This window comes from Engystomops pustulosus, chromosome 2 (assembly GCF_040894005.1).
Source record: "Engystomops pustulosus chromosome 2, aEngPut4.maternal, whole genome shotgun sequence".
Taxonomy (NCBI): Eukaryota; Metazoa; Chordata; class Amphibia; order Anura; family Leptodactylidae; genus Engystomops; species Engystomops pustulosus.
This window is the reverse complement of record NC_092412.1, coordinates 59797877-59819048: the sequence shown is the minus strand read 5'-3', so window position 1 is coordinate 59819048 and position 21172 is coordinate 59797877. Positions and strand designations below refer to the sequence as shown.

The following is a 21172-nucleotide window of genomic DNA, read 5'->3' as shown; positions in this document are numbered from 1 at the left end:
CCGGGGCCCGGAATACCAGAGTGGCTGGCGGTTGCGGCCTAGGCACGCTAGTGTCTCCCACAACCTGGCAGGTCTCCAGCAGGTGGTGTATGCAAGAAATGATATAGAGGGAGAGGCTGTGGTACTGATTCTCCCTGGGGCAGCCCTTGGAGTCTGTATAGTGTGTCTGGTAGATGGATGGAGCGCCCTTGATGTTACAGCCGTAGCAGGGACCAGCCGGAGGCAACGTTACAGGCAACTTACAGTTCTTTATTCGAACCAATAGCGACAGCAGGCAACGTGCCCAACGATTCCTTACAGAGGTAGGATACTCGGAGTGCTCTTGGAGAGGAACCACAGTAGTCTGTGCACCAGCCTGGTTGCATGGGCAGGCTGGGATGAAGCTGTGTCCAATGTAGGAAGCTTCAGCTTTTATCCTGGAATGGTTCAGTGTTAGCGTTGAAGATGGACTGAAGGTGGAGCTGCTGAGGCCTAGGGGGCCTGTTGTCAGAGCATGAGCTCTGAGGTGGTGCTCCTCAGTCAGAAGCTGGGTCCCAAGTCTCCTCTCCACTGTCTCTGGAACTTTCCTGATCAGGGGTTATGTTACACCTCCTGGTCAGGTGGTGGCTTACTCTCCAATCACACTCCAGTTCACAATTAAGTGCATTGAGGCATATCATTGGGTGACAACAATAAACAACATTTAACCCTTGCCTATCAAAGCAGAATCTACCGCTGCACAATGACCTAATTATATGTGTATTGTCCTGCAGAGGAGCTGATCAGACTCTCTATTAGGGGAACACACATATTAGGGGCTCATTCGCAATAACTCCTCTGCCTTGCGTTGGCAGGGATGTTGCACATACAACACAATCTTTCCTCTCATATAGCACTGAAATTGCAGAAAGGTTCCTAAAGCAAAGTTCCTCACATGGACCTGTGAACAGACCCTTAAAGGGAACCTGTCATCAGGTTTTGACCTAACAACCAAATGGCAGTTTAAAACAAACACAACTCAAACTTGCATTTTTCTATCTCCATCTCTGTTTAGCAGAAAATTAACTTTGGTAATATACCTGGCTATATGTCAATCAAGAACCTGAGTCTTGTGGCCATTGAGTCCCTTTAATCATCATAAAAACTCCTCTCTGCTCCCTGTTCCTTCCCCTCTCTTTGACATGTTTCAAATATTGCATGAATATGTGCACTTCTACTCAGTGCTGGAGAAGTTTTAACAAAATATAAGGTTGATTTATGTGTATTGAAAGCTGAATTAATCTGTTAGACTGCCTGCATAACCCAAATTTACCCCCCCCCCCCAAACCATCCTCTTTACGTAAAATAAAGACAATGGGGAATATTTATCATACGCTGGCACTCGTGCTAGCCCCACCGCAGCACTAGCGCAGCCAGATGCATCAAGAAGCTTCAGCCTTTTGATGCATGCAGCAGGGTCCTGCGCGGCATTTATTTCTATGCCAGGCCCTGCCAGCTACAGCCAGTGCGCAGGTGTGGGGACAGTAACGTTCTGTGCTGGCGGCTTCAGAATGGGCACCGCCATCTTTCTGAGGATCGTCGCTCTCAGTGACTTCATCGGGGAGCGGCGATCTGTCGCTCTGGGTTAACCCATGCAATACAATGTGCTATCAGCACATTGTAATGTATGAGGAGTAAAATCCCCATATACTGCCATACTGTGGTATGGCAGTATATGATAGGATCGTACAGACAACCTAAGGTTAAAGTACCCTAGGGAGTCTGAAAAATAGTAAAAATAATAAAAAGATTTTTAAAAAATTATAATTAAAAAACCGAAAAACTCAACCCCCTTTCCAACAACTTATATAAATAAACAGTAAATAAATCTCTGTGTCTGAAAATGCCCGCTCTATCAAAATATAATGACGGTTTTTCACTGCATTTAACCCTGTAATAGAAAATCACGCCCAAAATTCTATAAAAAGTGATCAAAAGGTCATACAGTCCTAAAAATTATAACATTGTAAACTCCATCAAAAGCCACAAAAAACAACACCTCCAAAAGCTCCGTACACCAAAGTATAAAAAAAGTTATTAGCGCCAGAACATGGCAAAATCCCCCAAAAATATTTTGTACAGGTTTTAATTTTTGTAAATGTATGAAAACATTATAAAACCTATACAAATTTGGCATCCTCGTAATCATACCACCCAAAGAATAAAGTAGACATGACATTTGGTGCGCACAGTGAAATCCGTAAAATCCAAGCCCACAAGAATACGGCACAAATGCGTTTTTTTGCCAATTTCACTGCATTTGGAATTTTTTTCCCGCTTCCTAGTACACGGCATGGAATATTAAATACCACCATTTTGAAGTGTAATTTGTTATGCAGAAAATAAGCCATTACACAGCTCTGTACATGGAAAAATCTAAAAGTTACAGATTTTTGAAGGTGGGGAGTGAAAAATGAAAATGCAAAAACGAAAAAGGGCTGCAGAGTTAAGGGGTTAAAGAATTAAGTCTGGGCACCTGAATGCCAGCCTAACTAAAGGGCACGTAGGCACAAACATATTTACTTTGCCACCAGCTGTGATATTACATTCAAAAGAAAAGAAAATAACATATAAACAGGAGGGAGGACGAGAAGAGTTCCATAAAAGAGTGTGAGTGACGCAACCAGTCCCCTTTTATGCCCCAAAACCCTCCCCGGGTGTGACCACCTTAAGCCAAGCCCACATTAACGTAGCCCACATCCTCCTGCATAACCACCCTGCCTTAAAGTCCACCATTCTCCCCCCTAAGACCATGAGCCCACCTGCAAGTAGTCATTAGCACAACGGCGTTATGCCTAAGGATTATCAATTAGGTTAGTAGATCAAGATCTGATGACAGGTTTCCTTTAAAGTTGATTTGGAAAAGCTTTCAACACATTTCACTTGTTATTGTGGTGGATTTTTAAGTGATAGGATTAGATTATTTGAACAACAAGTTTTGTCTTCTCCTCTTTCTCCTTTCATAAAGCACATGGACAGGATTGTCTTTTTTAGGATGTATTGATGTTATAAAGGGGAAGTCCACAGCTCTGGACCCCCTTTAAAAAGCCAAAACAGAGAATAATTCTACATCTGGTCTCTGCATATAGACAGTAATTCATTTGATGGCTGCCATGTAATCCCTACAAATACTGGAGGTCATAGAAGCCAGACTTGTTCAATAAATGAGGGGTGGGGATGACAAATCCCCCTTAATTCTTATTTTATTTGGGCTACTTCAAAAGACAACAAAAAAAGATGGAACGTGTAGGTCAGCATTAAGCATCACAACCCAGTGTTAGTTTCATGACCGTGATGACCACATATATTTTCACCCTAATTGTATTATGCTGGTTATGCATGAATCATTCTCTCTTAGCACCATGCTTACTTTTGTTGATATGATTCAGAAATCTGCCCCATTCAGCAAGCGGATTACTATTCAGGACACATGATATTTTCGTTTGCATATATGAATTATGTAAATTGTTCATTTGCGAAATAAAGGTGCTTGTTTTCCTACAAATACATGGAAACTTTGTTTGATGCAATCAATATGACAGCAGACTGGTGAAGTATTTCTGTGTCTGGATGGAATATAAAGCATCAGGTAAGAGGCATTGATACTTGTGCATTCCTGACAGCTCTTTAATCTGCATTGCAGTGGCAGGCCATTTCTTTGACTGTGATCGAGAAGGTCCAGATAGCAGCTATAATCCTGGGCTCCCTCTTCCTCATCGCCAGCATATCCTGGTTAATCTGGTCCTCTCTCAGCCCCTCGGCCAAATGGCAGCGACAGGATTTACTGTTCCAAATCTGCTACGGCATGTACGGCTTCATGGACATAGTCTGTATAGGTAAGAAAAACATTCCCTTCTGTCTTTCATTTTTTTGCGTGACAATCATTTCAAACCAATACAGTATTTGTAACTACATGGCTGTTTTCACACTTGCTACACGATTATTACCATTAAGATTATCAGAAATTATGCCTACTGCATTATTAGTCAGTGCCAGCTCTTGGGGCTAGTATCTTAAAATGATGGTTGACAGACAAAGTGACTGTAAGGGCCCTTTCAAACTTGCGTTGCAAAACAAGTCAGAGTGTAATGCGTGCAAAAAAACTGAAGTCATTAACGTTCTTGCGTTTTTCACTTGCATGTAATTTGCCTTTTTACTGCGTTTTGGCCCATTTTTCATGCACTTGTTTTAAATCACATGATTCTTCAATTTGTACCCTCATGCCACTTCCTGCCTTTTTCATGTCACCTAGCAACCCATCTATTTAATACGCATTGCACTCATATTGAACTTGCATGTGAAATGCAAAAGTAGAGCATGCTGCGATTTTGATACGTGTGAAAAGAAACACATGCACACGCATATAAGAATAAGAACATGCCCATTGCAATAAATGGGACAAAGTGCAATGCGAATTGAAAATATCAAAAGCACACACAGAACTCGCACCTGAAAAACGCAAGTGTGAAAAGGGCCTAACTGCTACCTAACCATCCTAAACTTCTAATACTCCAACAAATGATTACATGCCAAATCTAGAAGTCCAGAAAAATGGGAGTGATTTGTTTTACCTTGACGCATAATGATCTAAAATGACCTAGTAGTAATCTGAATGTAGATTGACAGACATCACTCAAGAGGCTAATCATTGTTAATGTGGTTGGCGAGTTAAAAGGGTATTCCCATTTCAGTAAATAATTTATATACTGTAGTTTGTGAAATAAAAAGTTATACAATTTTCTAATATACTTTCTGTATCAATTCATCATGGGTTTTCTAGATCTCTGCTTGCTGTCCTTCTATAGAAAGCTTCTATGCTTGCTTCCGGTGGACAGAAATCTGACCATGGTCACACAGGTGCACGGCTCGTTATAATCCACAGCCCTGATTACTCTCTATGATATGAGACGTGCACATGTGTGACCATGGTCAGATTTCTGGCCACTGGAAGTAAACATAGAAACTTCCTATAGAACGACAGAAAGCAGAGATCTAGAAAACCGTGAGGAATCGATACAAAAAGTATATTACATATTAATAATAAATAACATTAATTTGCTAAAATGGGAATACCCCTTTAACCTTGCCTGTGAATTTTTACATTTTAGTCAAGATATTTTGTAGGGATTTCCAGCCTTTAAACACTACGATAGATTATTCATGTGTAATTACCTTTGGAAGCTGAGATGGCAGCTCTGCTCGCTTCCATGTGACACAAATAAGGGGGCCTGCCGCCAGTAGGTCAGACTGATTCGGACAGAGCGCCATATTTTAAATATCAAATTGTGCCGCACACCCCATGGTAAAGATGCACCAGAAAAATGATGGTGAACTCTGTTGGACCAGTGCAGGGAAGCGACAGATTCATGATTTCTGGCGCACCATCTTAGTGAATTGCCACACGCAGCGTTATACACGGACAATGCACTTTTAGTGACCTCTTGTGACTTTGTAAGTAAATGTGCACCAATGTGTTTCACATGCTTGACAACATATATTGTTACCCTACACTAGTATTCTGCGCCAGATAAATCATGCTGAGTGATGTGTCTGTAGTAATTTACAACTGTGGTGTCTTCATTAAGTTTCAACAAAGTTTTATTCAATAAGACAACAAGAAAGTGTCTTACAATTATTAGAGATTTTTATCTAGGGCAGTGATGGCTAACCTATGGCACTGGTGCCAGAGGTGGCACTCGGAGCCCTTTCTGTGGGCACTCAGGCCATCACCAGAGAGGACTCCAGGTATCTTCCTGCAGTCCCAGACAGCCCAGGACTTGCTGTGCACAGAGGTATTTTAAAGTGACAGCGCTACCTGGGACTATTTTCTCCTTTATTGGTGTCCTCAGGTGCTGGTATCAATGAAAACTGTGACAGAGCAGGGAGTATAAATCACAAATGAAATTTCTGTGTTGGCACTTTGCGATAAATAAGCGGCTCTTTGTTGGCACTCGGGCTCTAAAAGGTTCGCCATCACTGATCTAGGGCTTAAACCGCCATTATCAGTTGTAAAGGTGACTTTAAAATTAACTCTTTCATGGCTGCACAAACCCAAGACACATCAATCTCTTAGTGAATGTAGAATCTCTCCACAGTTTATTAGTGCCCAGTTGCATATATAAAACAGAACATCATCATCAAAGAGGCGTGACAAGGAGATAGAATACTGCAATGCTATTTGCCATAATGAATTTACCAGGACATTCTCCGAAAAGGTTAACTATTTCTTCTCAGAGGCCTTGTTTATACTAATTCTCCTGAGAAGAAGACTTAGGCAAGTCCAAACTGGAGATATGCAGGTGCTAGAACCAAAATATAGGACAAGAGTAAAGGACAGACTGGCTTCTCATTAAATGTCAAAGGGAATTAGCTGGCAGACGAGCAAGCAGGTTATAAAAAAAATGAAGTTTTAATCAAGACATTAGCTGGACAGTGCTTGACCCCCGGCTAATACTTAAAATGGCCCCTGTTTGGTTCTCTTGCTCCAAGATGGCTGCTGTAGAGAAATATATCATTAGCACAATTGAACAGGCTGAACAGAGACCCCTCGCAGGGGTGGTGTCTTGATTTAGACCTCGATTTAAACTTTTAGTTGGTCTACTTTAAGTCAGATTATGAAGCTTGGCTATAAAAGCATTCTTTTTAGTCTTTAGTACAAGGGCTATTGGAACCTGTCATCAGGTTAAAATCTTGATGTCAGGTTCCCTTTAAACCTTGTTAAAGGAGGTGTGCAGGAAGCTGTTAATAGACAATGTGGCTTATTTACTAAGGGTCGCTGGGACAGGTATTTAGCAGGGGATTGGATTTTGGTGCAGTTGCGCTGGCTTTCATGCAACAGAAATCAGGGGGCGGGCCATCGGACAATCAGAGGGATTTGTGTTGCAAGACAATGCACTTACATGCACCAGGAAGAAGAAGGTGAACTCCGGCAGACCTGAGCATGGAAGTGACACATGCAGGATATCGGGTGCACGATCTTAGTGAATCATGGCAGAGTGCATGATCGTCGGACAATGCACTTTGGATGAACTCCAGTAGGCGGGTGAGTAAATGTGGTCCAATATCTGTGCAACAGAAAAGGCAGGGGCGTAGCTGTAGAGAAAAAGAGATTCTAGTCGTTAAAAGGCCGTAGGTCTCTCTGCTGCATAAAAAAACACCAATATTATAAACGGCACATGGCAGTAAAAGGACCCCATTATCTGTGGCCAAGGAGCCGGTGTGTGTCATTTTTAGCTAGTGAAAGGTTGCAATAGCCTAAGCTGTGCTGATGATTTAAAAATGTATTTGTCAGCATTCTGAATAGTTTAAGTATTTTGAAAAACATGTATTGCACATTACTTGGCTCCCTGCCAGCATTATGTGACAGGGAGTGGGGAGGGTGAGGGAGCTGCATGAGTGTAGGAGAGAAGATTGAGAGCCAAGAACACAGACTGCTGCAGCTGAACCCCTGACACTCCCCACATGACTCACCATATGATGCTAGCAGGAAATGTGAAAAAAAGTTTTATAAGTGCTGAAGCTGACAAAGGAAATTTTAATGTCAGCACGACATAGGCTATTCGAAGCTGTCACCAGCTAAAAATGACACTCCTGGTGACAGGTTCATTTTGATAAGTTAAATTTTTTGCCATTAATGGCAAATCATGCCCCTAGAATCAAACCGGCTCTACCTGTTTGGTTGTTTTCTCTTAATTTTCAAATACAATTGCAAACAAGAACAACAGAACGCACACAAGTAAATACCCTTTATTTTATGTTAGAGTGAAAATCGTGCAACCCTATCATGAACTAAGGCAAAGGCATTCTCATCCACAATCAATACTGAGAATTCACTATTAAAATATAAGATTGAACCTGTCAGACACATCTGGTTATTTGGTAGGGTAGGTTCCTAGGGTAGAAAAACCTTGGGGCCTTTAAGTCAACATATACCTCTTCTGAGAAATCATCTGATGTATCTGTTTTCTCAGAGAATACAGTAGTCAAACATCCAGCAGTGTAATGAGACATTGCTGCATTGTCTGGAGATACGGAGATACGCTGCTAAGGCAATAATTAAAAAGCGTGTGCAGGAAGTAGACCATGAACCGCTTGTTTAAGGTCATTGATTTACATTATATTAGTCACATGAATTTCTTCTGAGGAAATAAAAGGAGCATGAATATTTTTAATCTTCCCGCACACAGTTCTACTGAAAATCCGGAAAAAAAAATGTGCGCTTTTAACTCTAAAAGCATTTGCCACGCATATATAAAGATATGCTGTCTGCAAAAGTTATGGAAAAAATGCAAGATAGATAGATAAATAATTAAAGGGGTTGTCCGAGAGTTGTGAAAAAAAACTAAAGCTGGCCGGAGGGGGCTTCTTAAAAAAATAAAGATCTACTTACCTTCCGGTGCCCTCCGGTGTCCCGTGCTGCTTTCGCTCCGGTCCGGGCGCCATGTAAACAAACATGGCCGCCGGAGCAGTGCTGGACTCATAGGCCATGCCTATCCGTCCCAATTCACAGCATTGTGTATGCGGGCCGGAAGGTTGTCGGGTCCGACCAGAAGCTGAATCTAGCACTGTTCCGGCGGCCATGTTTGTTTACATGGCGCCCGGACCGGAGCGACAGCAGAACGGGACACCGGAAGGTGCCGGAAGGTAAGTAGATCTTTATTTTTTTAAGCAGCCCCCTCCGGCCACCTTTAGGTTTTTTTTTTCACATCTCTCAGACAACCCCTTTAAAAAAACGGATAACACAACAAAAAATTAAGTGAAAATAAAAAGCTTTATATACCTAAGTGCTACATATAGATATATAAGTGCTACATATAGATTCCTACCCAGGATATGTTCTCAAGCCAAGAAATAGGTTTGATGCCCAGTTTTTGCTCTGAAATATTGAGAGGAGAGTCAAACCACCTGAATGAGCTAGCACCCACAGAAGCAGTGGCGCTGCTGACAGTTTTGTTTTACTAGATAGATACTGTAGATAGAAGAAAAAGAAAGTTCAGGGAAGAATGGTGACCCTTATATGGTTGGGTGCAATGCCTTGGACCTAGCATATATATTTAAAAATGGGAAAGGCAGCACTCTAAAAAGTAAGATGTCCTCCATAGTTATATGATGCTAGAGATACCCTTCAGTATTATAGATAATTATAATGATAGTAAGAACTAGATGTTACCAATAATTTTCTTACTTATCTTTTCTTCCCAGTCTCTGGGATCTCCTCAGCCTCAGTGTCCTGCAAAGGAAACAGAATTAATTTGCACTAAACTATGCTGATGTTTTTTACTAGGTTGGTTTGGATCTTAGAACTAAACATACAATCACTATAAATAGAAGATATATTTATAGCCTGACATTTCTTATTTAAGCCTAACTGTATGAAAGATGGCCTCCTGCAAATACACTTCCAGGGAATCAGGACAACCATACATGATTTATATCCACAAGTCTGGAATACAGAAATCCTCCAACTCTTCCTACAGTCAATGTATCTGCTAACAAGAGAGTCTACAATAGTAGATGAAGAAATTCTTCTATATTTCTATATATTTGGGACCGTAAACCAACTACAGGTCCAAAAACCTGTGGTTTATGTGGTCTCTACGTGGGCCCCAGGGGCACAACTTGAGGTGGTGCAAAGGGTGGGGTCGGAACCGGGTCCAAGGGATTTAGGGGGCCCAAAAGTGTCACTTTGCTATATGAGAAGACTAGTATTATAAATCAAAGATTATAGTCAGGGGCCTGGCACAGACTTTGCACTGTGGCCCATCAGCTTCTAGTTACTCCACCATATATACTGTACTTACCTAGATACATGTCCGATGAGGCACACTGGACCTGCATCTGCCGGAGGCCATCTTTCACCGGACACTTCTTCTTACTCCAGCTTCACATAGGAACCTCATACAGGGCGATTCAGATTCAGACGTTTAGTCCTCCAAATCGTATTAGCATTTTTGGGTACAGTCTAGGATCTAGGTCCATATCTGCAATTACTAATGGACCCTATGTTTCTTGTACAGGCGGTCCCCTACTTAAGGACACCCGACTTACAGACAACCCATAGTTACAGACGGACCCCTCTGCCCACTGTGACCTCTGGTGAAGCTCTCTGGATGCTTTAAAATAGTCCCAGATTGCAATAATCAGCTTAAAAGTGTCTGTAATGAAGCTTTATTGATAATTCTTGGTCCTATTACAGCAAAAAAATTTGAAACTCCAATTGTCACAGGGGCAAAAAAAAAAATTGTCGGGAACTACAATGATAAAATATACAGTTTCGACTTACATACAAATTCAACTTAAGAACAAACCTACAGTCCCTATCTTGTATGTAACCCGGGGACTGCCTGTACTTGTATGATGCATGCACTTACTTTCAATAGGGTATAATCTAAATATAGCTATATACAATATACAGTATTGCATCCGGTCAGATAAATCAAGAGGCTTAGGTGTGAACGCATAGTTTTGCGTAAAAAAACAGCGAATGTTCTGTGCCCACCCACTATGCCATGCAGGTGGCGCAGAATTTGCAATTTTTTCACTTCTTCTACACCAGAAAACAAGCATAGAAGCAGTGATAAATCTTCCCCAATGTGTATAAGACTGCTGCAATCCAAACCATAGCAGACAGTCCTATGTAAATCGATATCATACTTATACAGGACTTTACAAAGCTAGAAAAGTAGAAATCCCAAGTAAGTAGGTTCTGGGTTGCAGTTTGGGCACTCCGTGTCTAAAATGTTTGTTGTCCTAGGACATCATTTGGTAACAGAGTGTACTAAAGGTAAGATACATGTGAAAAGTAAGTTTCCTTTTAGAAAGATTAATATTTATTGAAATATTGATTTAGTAAAAGTAATAGCAAAATGTGGAAACAATGTGGAAACGGCCACCAACCCGTAATCTAGAATACTGACAGGATCAAAATGCTCCCCTAAATTCTGGGAGATTCAGGACTTCGCAAAAAAAGAACTTTAAAAGCTGTACTGAAATAAGTAAGGAATCACAAAGGTGGAGAAAAAGTCATGCTAGGATGTCCGTTCTGGCTTAATTGATACCCCATAGTCTAGGTGCATCACGTCTGGGCTTCAGTTGATCATGATAACTTATGATGATGTACTTGATCTTTGAGGCATTGGTCTAGCCAGGAGGGGACATCCCAGCATGATTCTTCACTACCCCAATGACTCCTTACGCCATTCCTATTTAGCATTCAATAGGTGCAGGGAAGTCAAGAGCGGGTGGCGCACAACAAGACCGGGTGATGGTTCCAATAGGTTTTCTTTTTTTTTTTTTATTTAGCATTCAAGGTTCTCTGCATATCAGGGAATATTCCAGTATATAGAAAGGCAACAATATCCTATAACTGTGAAGCATAGCTAGTTGGTAGCACCTAAGTCCTCAGGACATGTTCCCTTTAGATTATGTTAGTTATTTTTGAGTAAAATAACGAAGAGAACTGACAGGGACAGCGTGTATACAATCCCTTATACTGCCAGGAGCTTATAATAAGTTGCTCTCAAGAGTTGAAACTATCATGGAAATCACTATTGGGCTGCCCTAGACCTGAATCCATTGACAGACGTTGTAAAAATCAGTTTTTGTCTTTAATTCAAAGACGAAATCTGAAATAGAGTGGCTCTTATGTCACCATAAGAGCCACAGGACCCGTATGACATCCATAGTGTGATAATGACAGGTACAGCGTAATATCTACAATGGCCCCAGTAAGACAAAAATTCATATGAAAAATTTTGGAAAACGGTTGGTAAAATGAATAACCGTCGTTCTCTGAACACCAAGCCGAAAGAATAGAAATTTGCATGCATTTAGTGTATGTGTGGTTCAATGGCAAACACTTACTCAAACAAGACATGTTGCACAAATGTCACAGGAATTGAAAATGTTACAACCGCATTAATTTACCCTTCAGAAAAAAAAATTCTACAATGGATGATTGATCTGACCTGACTTTGGTGTTGTGTATGTGCTCTAACACGCTTTACATAAGGTAATGATGGGGGACGTACAGGATAGCGACCTATACATTATTCAGCACGTGGGCTTCTAAACATGTGCAGGGCGTCATGATATATTGCATTATTCTTTATCAAATCAGCTGTGTTTGAGTAATGAACATGTTGTAATCCAGACTCCCTAAATAAAGTTGTGATTTATGACAGTGAAGTCATTTTCTGGTTAGCTGACTACTGCATAAAATTTTAATTAGACAAGCGACGTATTAGTTGTTATTCCATTTCCAGTAAAACTGAAGGAGAAGGTGCTGCAGTCAGAGACTGGAGGTTATTGCACTTGGTTTATGCAAAATTTACAGGAATCTCTATGTGAAAGTTAAAGGGGCCATGAATCAACTAGGGATATAAACAGCTTTTCAGACAGAATCCTTTATTGCTCATATCTACTTACATTTCCCCTTTATCTGGATGAAAGTCAACTCTATATTACTGAATATACCAAAGAAAGGAAGAGAAAGAAAATCAGATTACTACAAGAAACTGTTGGCACTCTTTGCTCTTATATTCTACATTATTCTACATTCAAATAGAAAGGGATGTGTCATTTGGACACCCGCATTGAAAGATGTCAAAACATAACAGTGCAATTTCAGTTTTTGTTGTAAATTTTACCCAATTTTTCCCAGATTCCCAGTACATAGCATGGAATAATAAACAATAGAGATGAGCGAGCACTAAAATGCTCGAGTGCTCGTTATTCGAGACAAACTTTTCCTGATGCTCGAGTGCTCGTCTCGAATAACGAGCCCCATTGAAGTCAATGGGAGACTCTAGCATTTTTCAAAGGGACCATGGTTCGGGAATAAAATGTGTTATTTAATTGAAAAAGAATGTCTTCTCATAAGTTAGCAGATGTATGCAAACATCTGCAATATATTCTTCACTGTCCCAACAAGTTAGCAGATGTGAAGAAAAGTGAAGAATAGAATAAAAACAGTGAACACAGTGAACACAGGATCATTTAATTGAATAACGCAGTGAAAAACACAGTGAAGAATAGATTGCAGATGTTCTGCACATCTGCTTACTTGTCAGAGATACGCTGTCCCGGGATCCGCTCTTCTTCCACTGAAGTCTCCCCGATCTCTCTGCGCTGCTGCCCCGATGTCTCTCCGTGCTGCTGCCCCGATGTCTCTCCGTTCTGCTGCCCCGATGTCTCTCCGTGCTGCTGCCCCGATGTCTCTCCGTGCTGCTGCCCCGATGTCTCTCCGTGCTGCTGCCCCGATGTCTCTCCGTGCTGCTGCCCCGATGTCTCTCCGTGCTGCTGCCCCGATGTCTCTCCGTGCTGCTGCCCCGGTGTCTCTCCGTGCTGCTGCCCCGGTGTCTCTCCGTGCTGCTGCCCCGGTGTCTCTCCGTGCTGCTGCCCCGGTGTCTCTCCGTGCTGCTGCCCCGATGTCTCTCCGTGCTGCTGCCCCGATGTCTCTCCGTGCTGCTGCCCCGATGTCTCTCCGTGCTGCTGCCCCGATGTCTCTCCGTGCTGCTGCCCCGGTGTCTCTCCGTGCTGCTGCCCCGGTGTCTCTCCATGCTGCTGCCCCGGTGTCTCTCCGTGCTGCTGCCCCGGTGTCTCTCCGTGCTGCTGCCCCGATGTCTCTCCGTGCTGCTGCCCCGGGGTCTCCATGCTGCTGCCCCGGTGTCTCCGTGCTGCTGCCCCGGTGTCTCTCCGTGTTGCTGCCCCGGTGTCTCTCCGTGCTGCTTCCCCGGTGTCTCCGTGCTGCTGCCCCGGTGTCTCCGTGCTGCTGCTCCCCGGTGTCTCCGTGCTGCTCCCCAGTGTCTCTGTGCTGCTCCCCAGTGTCTCTGTGCTGCTCCCCAGTGTCTCTGTCCTGTTCCCCGATGTTTCTGTCCTGTTCCCCGATGTCTCTGTCCTGCTCACCGTCCTCTTCAATGTGTTCTTCACATACTATTTTGTTCGCACCGTTCCGCGCGTATCTCCCGACAAGTAAGCAGATGTGCCGAACATCTGTAATCTATTCTGCACTGTGTTCTTCACTGTGTTTTTCACTTAAATGATCCTGTGTTCACTGTTTTTATTCTATTCTTCACTGTTCTTCACTGTGTTTTTTTAATTAAATGCTCGATCTCGAGCAGGGGAAATACTCGTCCGAGCAACAAGCCGTTTCGAGTACCTTAATGCTCAAACGAGCATCAAGCTCAGACGAGTATACTCGCTCATCTCTAATAAACAATAAACAATGGGGCAGATTTACTTACCCGGTCCTGTTGCGATCCCGCGGTGCGTTGTCGGACGAGGATTCGGGTCTGCCGCATTTCACTAAGATCGTGCGTCCGAGTTCCTGCATCCGTCGCTTCTGCACCGAGTTCTGCCGGAGTTCACCTGCTTCTTTCTGGCGCTTGTAAGTGCAGGTCTTGGGTCACAATTCTAAATGTTAAATCCCGCGCGTAGTCTGAATCCGTCGGGTTGTCTGACAGCCCGCGCCCAATTTCTGTTGCATGCAAGCCGGCGCCGATGCGCCAAAATCCGATCGCGTGCGCCAAAATCCCGGGGGAATTCGGATTCGGACCCTTAGTTAATGAGCCCCAATATGTCATGCAAAAAAACAAGCTCTCATACGTCTTTGTAAACGTAAAGAAAATGTACATCTTTCGGGAGTTAGGCAGTAAAAAAATTAGAGCTATTTCATGTGACGGTGGAATACATTCATTTATTTACATAAGGCAAAATATTAGCTCTGATAACCATTTTATTTTTAATGTAAACAAAATTTATTATAAGCTCTTAAACTGCTGTCTAACGTAATGTAATGCATCACTATGTAGATAAGTGGATAAGGCAAAATAACTCCAATATGTTGCATTTGATGACTTGTTTTATGGAGAGGAGAGGGTTACATACAAGTCATTACTGGGAGTAACAGTTCAGAAATTCTGATAAAATGGAAACAGCAGAAAGTGCCTGGCACTCATCCACAACACTACATTATAGTGTACTGTTTATTAATCTTCGGTGCAACTTGTAGAAAAGTAACAGAAATCGGTTTTAGGCTGTGTGTACACATCTACCCTTGGCTGCTTCAGTACCTGTTGTCTCCAAAACTGGAAGAGGAAAATTAAGTGAGAGCAATGAAACATCTTGTAAAAAATGTCCTCTTCTTATTCTCATAGCGGCACCTACGGTTGTTGTTGCTTGGATGGGAAGCTAAGACGATAGCAAATAAATAGTAATAAAATGATAAGAGTTCACGTTTTCTTACCTTATCAATCTTAGCCCTTCCACTAATTCATCATCCAGCAAAGATGTCCTTGCAGCTTTGAACAAAATTTATAAGGCTGATGACTGCTTTTATCAAACACCCCCATTTACGACATCATTACGTTCCACTATACAGTGGAGGTTTAACTGTGAACCGTGAGACCACCTCCCTGCTCACTGGATGGAATAGGAATTTTCTAAATAGAACATGGTATTAAATTATGGTTTTATAATGAGGTCACAAGGTCCTATAAAAAGTGAACAAGAAAATGAACTGAGACCAATGAAACATCTTGTAAAAAGTGTCCTCTTCTTAGTTGTAGTTTGGATGGGAAGCTAAGATGATAGCAAATACTGTGGCTAGGCTTCCAATGTGCAGGATAAGGGTGATACTACACATTGGGGCAGATTTATCAAGCTGTCTGAAAGTCAGAATATTTCTGGTTCCCCATGGCAACCAATCACAGCTTCCCTTTAAAATATTCATGAGCACTGGTAAAATGAAAGCTGAGCTGTGATTGGTTGCCATGGGCAACTAGAAATAATCTGACTTTCAGACAGCTTGATAAATCTGCCCCATTGGGTTTTTGGACCGTTTTAAAGCATGCATTTTCAGTTCGTTTAACGCATGCGTTTTTGAATGTTTACCGCGGGTTTGGCTGCTTTAAACCTGTTTATCTTCATTTAGTGTAGGCAGATGTGAAACAGATTAAAAACAGCCAAACACATGGTAAACATTTAAAAACGCATGCACTGAAAATGCATGCTTTAAAACGGTCCAAAAACGCAACGTGTGGCATCACCCTAACACTGAGGTATTCCCGGTGGTAGCTTCCTTTCTGCCTACTTAGCCCTACCTTAGCCTTTACCTAATCTTTTCCCCTTAACTAACTATACACTTTATCTTTTGTTTATACAAGTTCAAGGCTACTCGGGTGTGGAGTAGCCCGGCAAATGGGGGCTAAGGCTACACCATGCCCTATAGCCTCTGAAGTCTCAAGCGGTGCCCACAGATGCACAGTCTCCCCTGTCTCTTCTCAGCTGTAAGCTGAAAGTTACCGCACATGCGTGGGAACGGGATGGCAGGGATGCGCCAGGAGCTGAGATTTCAGAGGTTACAGGGGTGTGGTGGAGCCTTAGTCCCGGGTACTTGACCCACCTCCTCCACAACCCAGTACCCTTGGAAATTAATTAGCATAAAAGACATATAAAGTTTTTAATTAGTTGAAAAGTTAGGGAATAAAATTAGGTAAAGGCAGCGTAGAGCTTAGTAGACAGACAGGAAGCTACCATCAGTTACTGTATTCCTGATGGTAAGTTTCCTTTAAAGGTGAATGAAAAAAAATGTTTAAACAGTTGTTCTACCATCTAATATATAAAGCTGAGTGTGTGTGTATGTTTGTCGGCTAAAGGAATCTGCACTGTTGCGTTTACAATCAGCAATCGTCAAAATTTTCAACCTGCACTTTCTAAAATCCACTTATTACCCACCATATACAGGAGCCATTGTCTGCTGCTGTGGCAGTCAGAAGCTGAGCTGTGATTGGTTGCTGTTTTTCCACAGGGGATTAATATGAGCTCTCAGCTTTGGTTACTATAGGCAATGAACATAAGACAGCTTATGTGTGAGGTGAGATGGGTGGAGGCAGGGAGACAGAGAGAAAGAGAGAGACAGACTGGGTTAGTGACAGAGAGAGACCGACAGACAGGGATAGTGACAGAGGGAGACCGACAGGCAGGGATAGTGACTGAGAGAGAGACAGGCACGGAGAGTGACTGAGAGAGAGACAGGCAGGGAGAGTGACTGAGAGAGACAGGCAGGGAGAGTGACAGAGAGGGAGACAGTCAGGGAGAGTGACAGAGAGAGAGAGACAGGCAAGGAAAGTGACTGAGAGAAAGACAGGCAAAGAGAGTGAATGAGAGAGAGAGACCAACAGGCAGGGAGAGTGACAGAGAGAGACCGATAGACAGGGATAGTTACAGAGAGAGACAGACCGGCAGGAAGAGTGACAGAGAGACAGGCAGGCAGGGAAAGGGACTGAGAGGCAGAAACATACAGGCAGGGACAGTGACAGAGAGAGAGACAGGCAGGGAGAGTGACAGAGAGAGACAGACAGGCAGGGAGAGTGACTGAAAGAGAGAGACAGACAGGCACAGTGACTAAGAGAGACAGACTGGCAGGGAGAGTGAATGAGAGAGAAAGAAGGGCAGGGAGAGGGACTGAGAGACAGACAGCAGGGAGAGTGACTGAGAGACAGACAGAAAGGCAGGGAGAGTGACTGAGAGACAGACAATAGACAGACAGGGAGAGTGACTGAGAGACAGACAGGTTGGGTGAGATAGATGCATAGGTAGAATTGGTCAACAAAAAAATATTACATATCTATTTTTTTGTAGCTAAGAGCAGTTATTTACTATCCCGGGCAACGCCGGGAGCTACAGCTCGTATAAGTATAAAAAGAAAACAACAAAAACAATGTTATACAATGATAGAGGAAGTTACTTTATCTTACTTTATCAATCTTTTGTTTTGGTTATTCTGAGGATTATCTGTCATCCACATCGGTCAGTGCAGTGACCTTATTCTAGGCAAGCAGAGGAATAGAAGCATCAAGTGATCATAAATATAAGTATTTTAAACAAAATTTACAAGGCTGACGACCATTTTTATAAAACACTCATTTATGACATATCATTACATTCCACTATACAGTGGATGTTTAACCATTGAGAATGTAACCATGAATGTGAGACCACCTCCCTTTACTCGCTGGAGGAAATAGGAAATTTCCAAACAGAACAAGGTTGTAAATTATGGTCTTTTAATGAGGTCCCGAGGTCCAATAATGTATAAAGCTGACGAACTATGTTTTATGTAGACTGTAGCTGAAGAACCTTCCCAACTGTACCCTAGGTGACAAGCAATTCAGGCATATTACTGATGCTGAAAAACAATAAATTGGGAATGAAGCATCTATCACACAATAATAGCCACAGTGTGGCACACGTTCTGCGCTGTGGGTCGGAGCAGTGTTATACTGACACCACGCAGAGACATTTGCCATTCCTAGAACTACTAAAATTGGCAGTTTGGCAGTTCAGCTGCAGAATATGCCAAAAATGGTGAGCGTAATGCACCAGAACAAGGAAAGAAAAGGCCATTTGTTGTCATTCTTGGATTGATGTGAGCATTTGGAGTAGTTTAGCCACTCTGGTGCCTCTAGGGGCCAGTGAGATCCTCATGTCTAGACTGATCAGTATCCATTGTAGAGCGACCCTGAAGCACTGAGGGTACAATACATATTAAGTAGGTATCTTACGGCAACTTTTTGTGTTGTGTTTGGAGCTGTCTTTTTGCGTCACATTTATTTTTTTCTTGCACCACTGGAGTGATTTTGTGCTTAGACAGTTCAGGCTCAATGTAATTTGCTGTTTTTATTCTTTTAATGTCCCTAACTTTATTTTTGAACTAGCGACATAATCATTGTGGCATTTATTTAGAGAAATACAAGATTTTTATTTTATTATTTTTTGGGGTCAAAATCTTTACTTTAAACTAAAATTTTAGGCTTAAAAGTTGAGAAAATGGTTACAAAATTATGCTTTTTACATTTTAGCATTTTAGAATTTTTTTGGTTTTGACTGTAATACGGCCAACTGGGTAACCTGGTGTCATGTAGGGTCATATTAGTGAATGGCGATTTTTGGGATGGGGTATTTTTTATTGTATTTTTTTTGCGTAAATTTTTTTATTTTTACTTTACATCCCTCAAGGGTAAGAATATACCATTATTTTTTCATTTCTTTTTATCTTTTACATTGAAATATCCCAGGGTATCTCCCCCAGCTGCAGGTGAAAAAGGGAACAGTGACATTTGTCACCTTTTGGGCTGTGCTGTGTGCTGTCAGCGGACAGCCTTTGCTCTATGCACAGGGTTCCGTTTGATCGCTGTGTATGGGAGATGGTGGTCCCGTCTGTAACATTCCAGGCCTAAAGCCGACCCCCTAAATATGCTATGACGAAGCCTTTAGGGACTCAGTCCGCATGTTGTAAATATACAGTAAGGGATTGGGAACCAGTAAAATTTACAATTTCATAAATCTGTTTTTTTCAGAAATCTGAGCATGATATCAAAAGTGAAAAATGTAGTGGTTTGTCACACCTCCGAAATTTGTTAATACTTATGCGAAAAATCGTCAGATCCTACAATTTTGAGAGAAATTTACCTCAAAGATGCATGTATTAAAATCAATCATTAAAAATATGGAATATTAGCCCTTTTCAGATGTTACGGGAAAACTCCAGAAAAAAGATGTCCTTTTAAGTCTTGCACTAGGTACAAGAGAGCGTAAAAATCTTTAGTAGTAGCCTGGAGGGTGCATTACTACCTGAATGGTATTGATATTATTTCCATGTTTTCTCCACCATCATCTCTAAAGTTATACTGATGTATTGTTTCTGAATTTTACAGGTTTGATTATCCACGAGGGATCATCTGTCTATCGGATCTTCAAGCGATGGCAAGCCGTGAATCAGCAATGGAAGGTTCTGAACTATGATAAAACCAAGGACCTTGGGGAACCTATTAGTGGGACTACAAAGCTTGGGGGAAGGAATTCACGGACGAATCATTCTTCTCACAATGATAGAGGCCCTGGGCGGAGCCAGCGGGTTAGGACTATATTAAACCATCACTGTGGTTATACAATCTTACACATCCTCAGCCACCTGCGGCCTAATGAACATCGAAATAGCTCAAACTCCAACAGAGAGGTGGTGATGAGAGTGACAACAGTATGAGAAATTGTCAGAATTGTTGAAGGAAATGGTTTGCTGCTATCCTTCACTGGCTTTACTGATGCCACCATTATAATGGTATCGGCAAGGGAAAGAAGAGAGCTTTGTTTTGCTGGAGAAAACAGCAAATTCTGATCCCTGAGGCGCTGGCCTTTTAACACATTTTGGCCAACTGTGTTAATAAATGAAACGCCCTGATTTTTATTTTTTAAAAGTTGGGCCTTCTTTTATCACATAATTCTTTTTCTGTGCGTCTTATTGGGTACTTAATTTGCCCGGTCTGAATTGAAATTATAGGGAACCCTCAAAGAAACGTCCATCGACTGAAACCAATCTCACCTAAAACGTTGAAATACGTCGAAAGCACAAGCCAGCGTATAAGATAAAACACAAAAAGTCATCACTAGAACCAAGTCTTAACTTTTTTACCTCAGCTTTAAAGGATGACAACATTGAAGAAAACCATAGACTCGATATACGAAAACCGACACAAAAAAGATTCAATTCTTTAAGTAATTGTCTAAAATTGCCTAAACACAAGGGTAAATACAGCAGAAATAACAAAAAGACTCTGAAGTGGTTCACAACTTTCTAAGCGATGAATAGGTGCAATAAAACATATTTTTACGGCAAAATGGGATCTTTGCAATAAGACGCTTGTACTTTCCCTGGTTTTACATTTTTTGCATGAGTAAATGTAATTTTTTTTCCTCTCTTCTCCCTGCGGGAGGATAAAGAAAAAAATATTTATATGCAAATGGTCTCCAACTACATTTCTTTTCTTTTTTCTTCTTATTCACATACTGGGATGTAAAATTAAAGGCATCAGGATTTTCCTGTAACTTTTGCACTTGTATGTCTGTGTATGCTGATGCCAGCGTGTAACGTGTTGCCTGTTTGTAATGCCTGGTCATTTACATTTTAAGATTATTAGAAAGGATCTGGTAGACATTTATTTTTATAGATCACAATGAGTTAGCAAAGTCAATGTTGACTAGAATTTAAAAAAAAATTCACTTCTAATGAGGGCCACACTTTCCCATGGATTGTGTCTGGTATTGCATATACTCAGAGGGGGAGATTTATCAGTACTTTTACACCCGTTTTCTGGCA

General features: G+C 41.8%; 1 protein-coding gene across 1 annotated transcript in view; it reads left to right on the top strand.

Moving 5' to 3' along the window:
- Nucleotides 1-20817, top strand: part of MARCHF9 (membrane associated ring-CH-type finger 9) — a 140414-nt gene extending 119597 nt beyond the window's left edge. Inside the window, exons 4-5 of the mRNA XM_072134826.1 lie at nucleotides 3662-3854; nucleotides 19734-20817. Coding sequence (XP_071990927.1) covers nucleotides 3662-3854; nucleotides 19734-20062 — 522 coding nt within the window. The 3' untranslated portion in view covers nucleotides 20063-20817. The remainder of the gene's footprint in view (nucleotides 1-3661; nucleotides 3855-19733) is intronic.
- The last annotated feature ends 355 nt before the right edge of the window (nucleotides 20818-21172 follow it).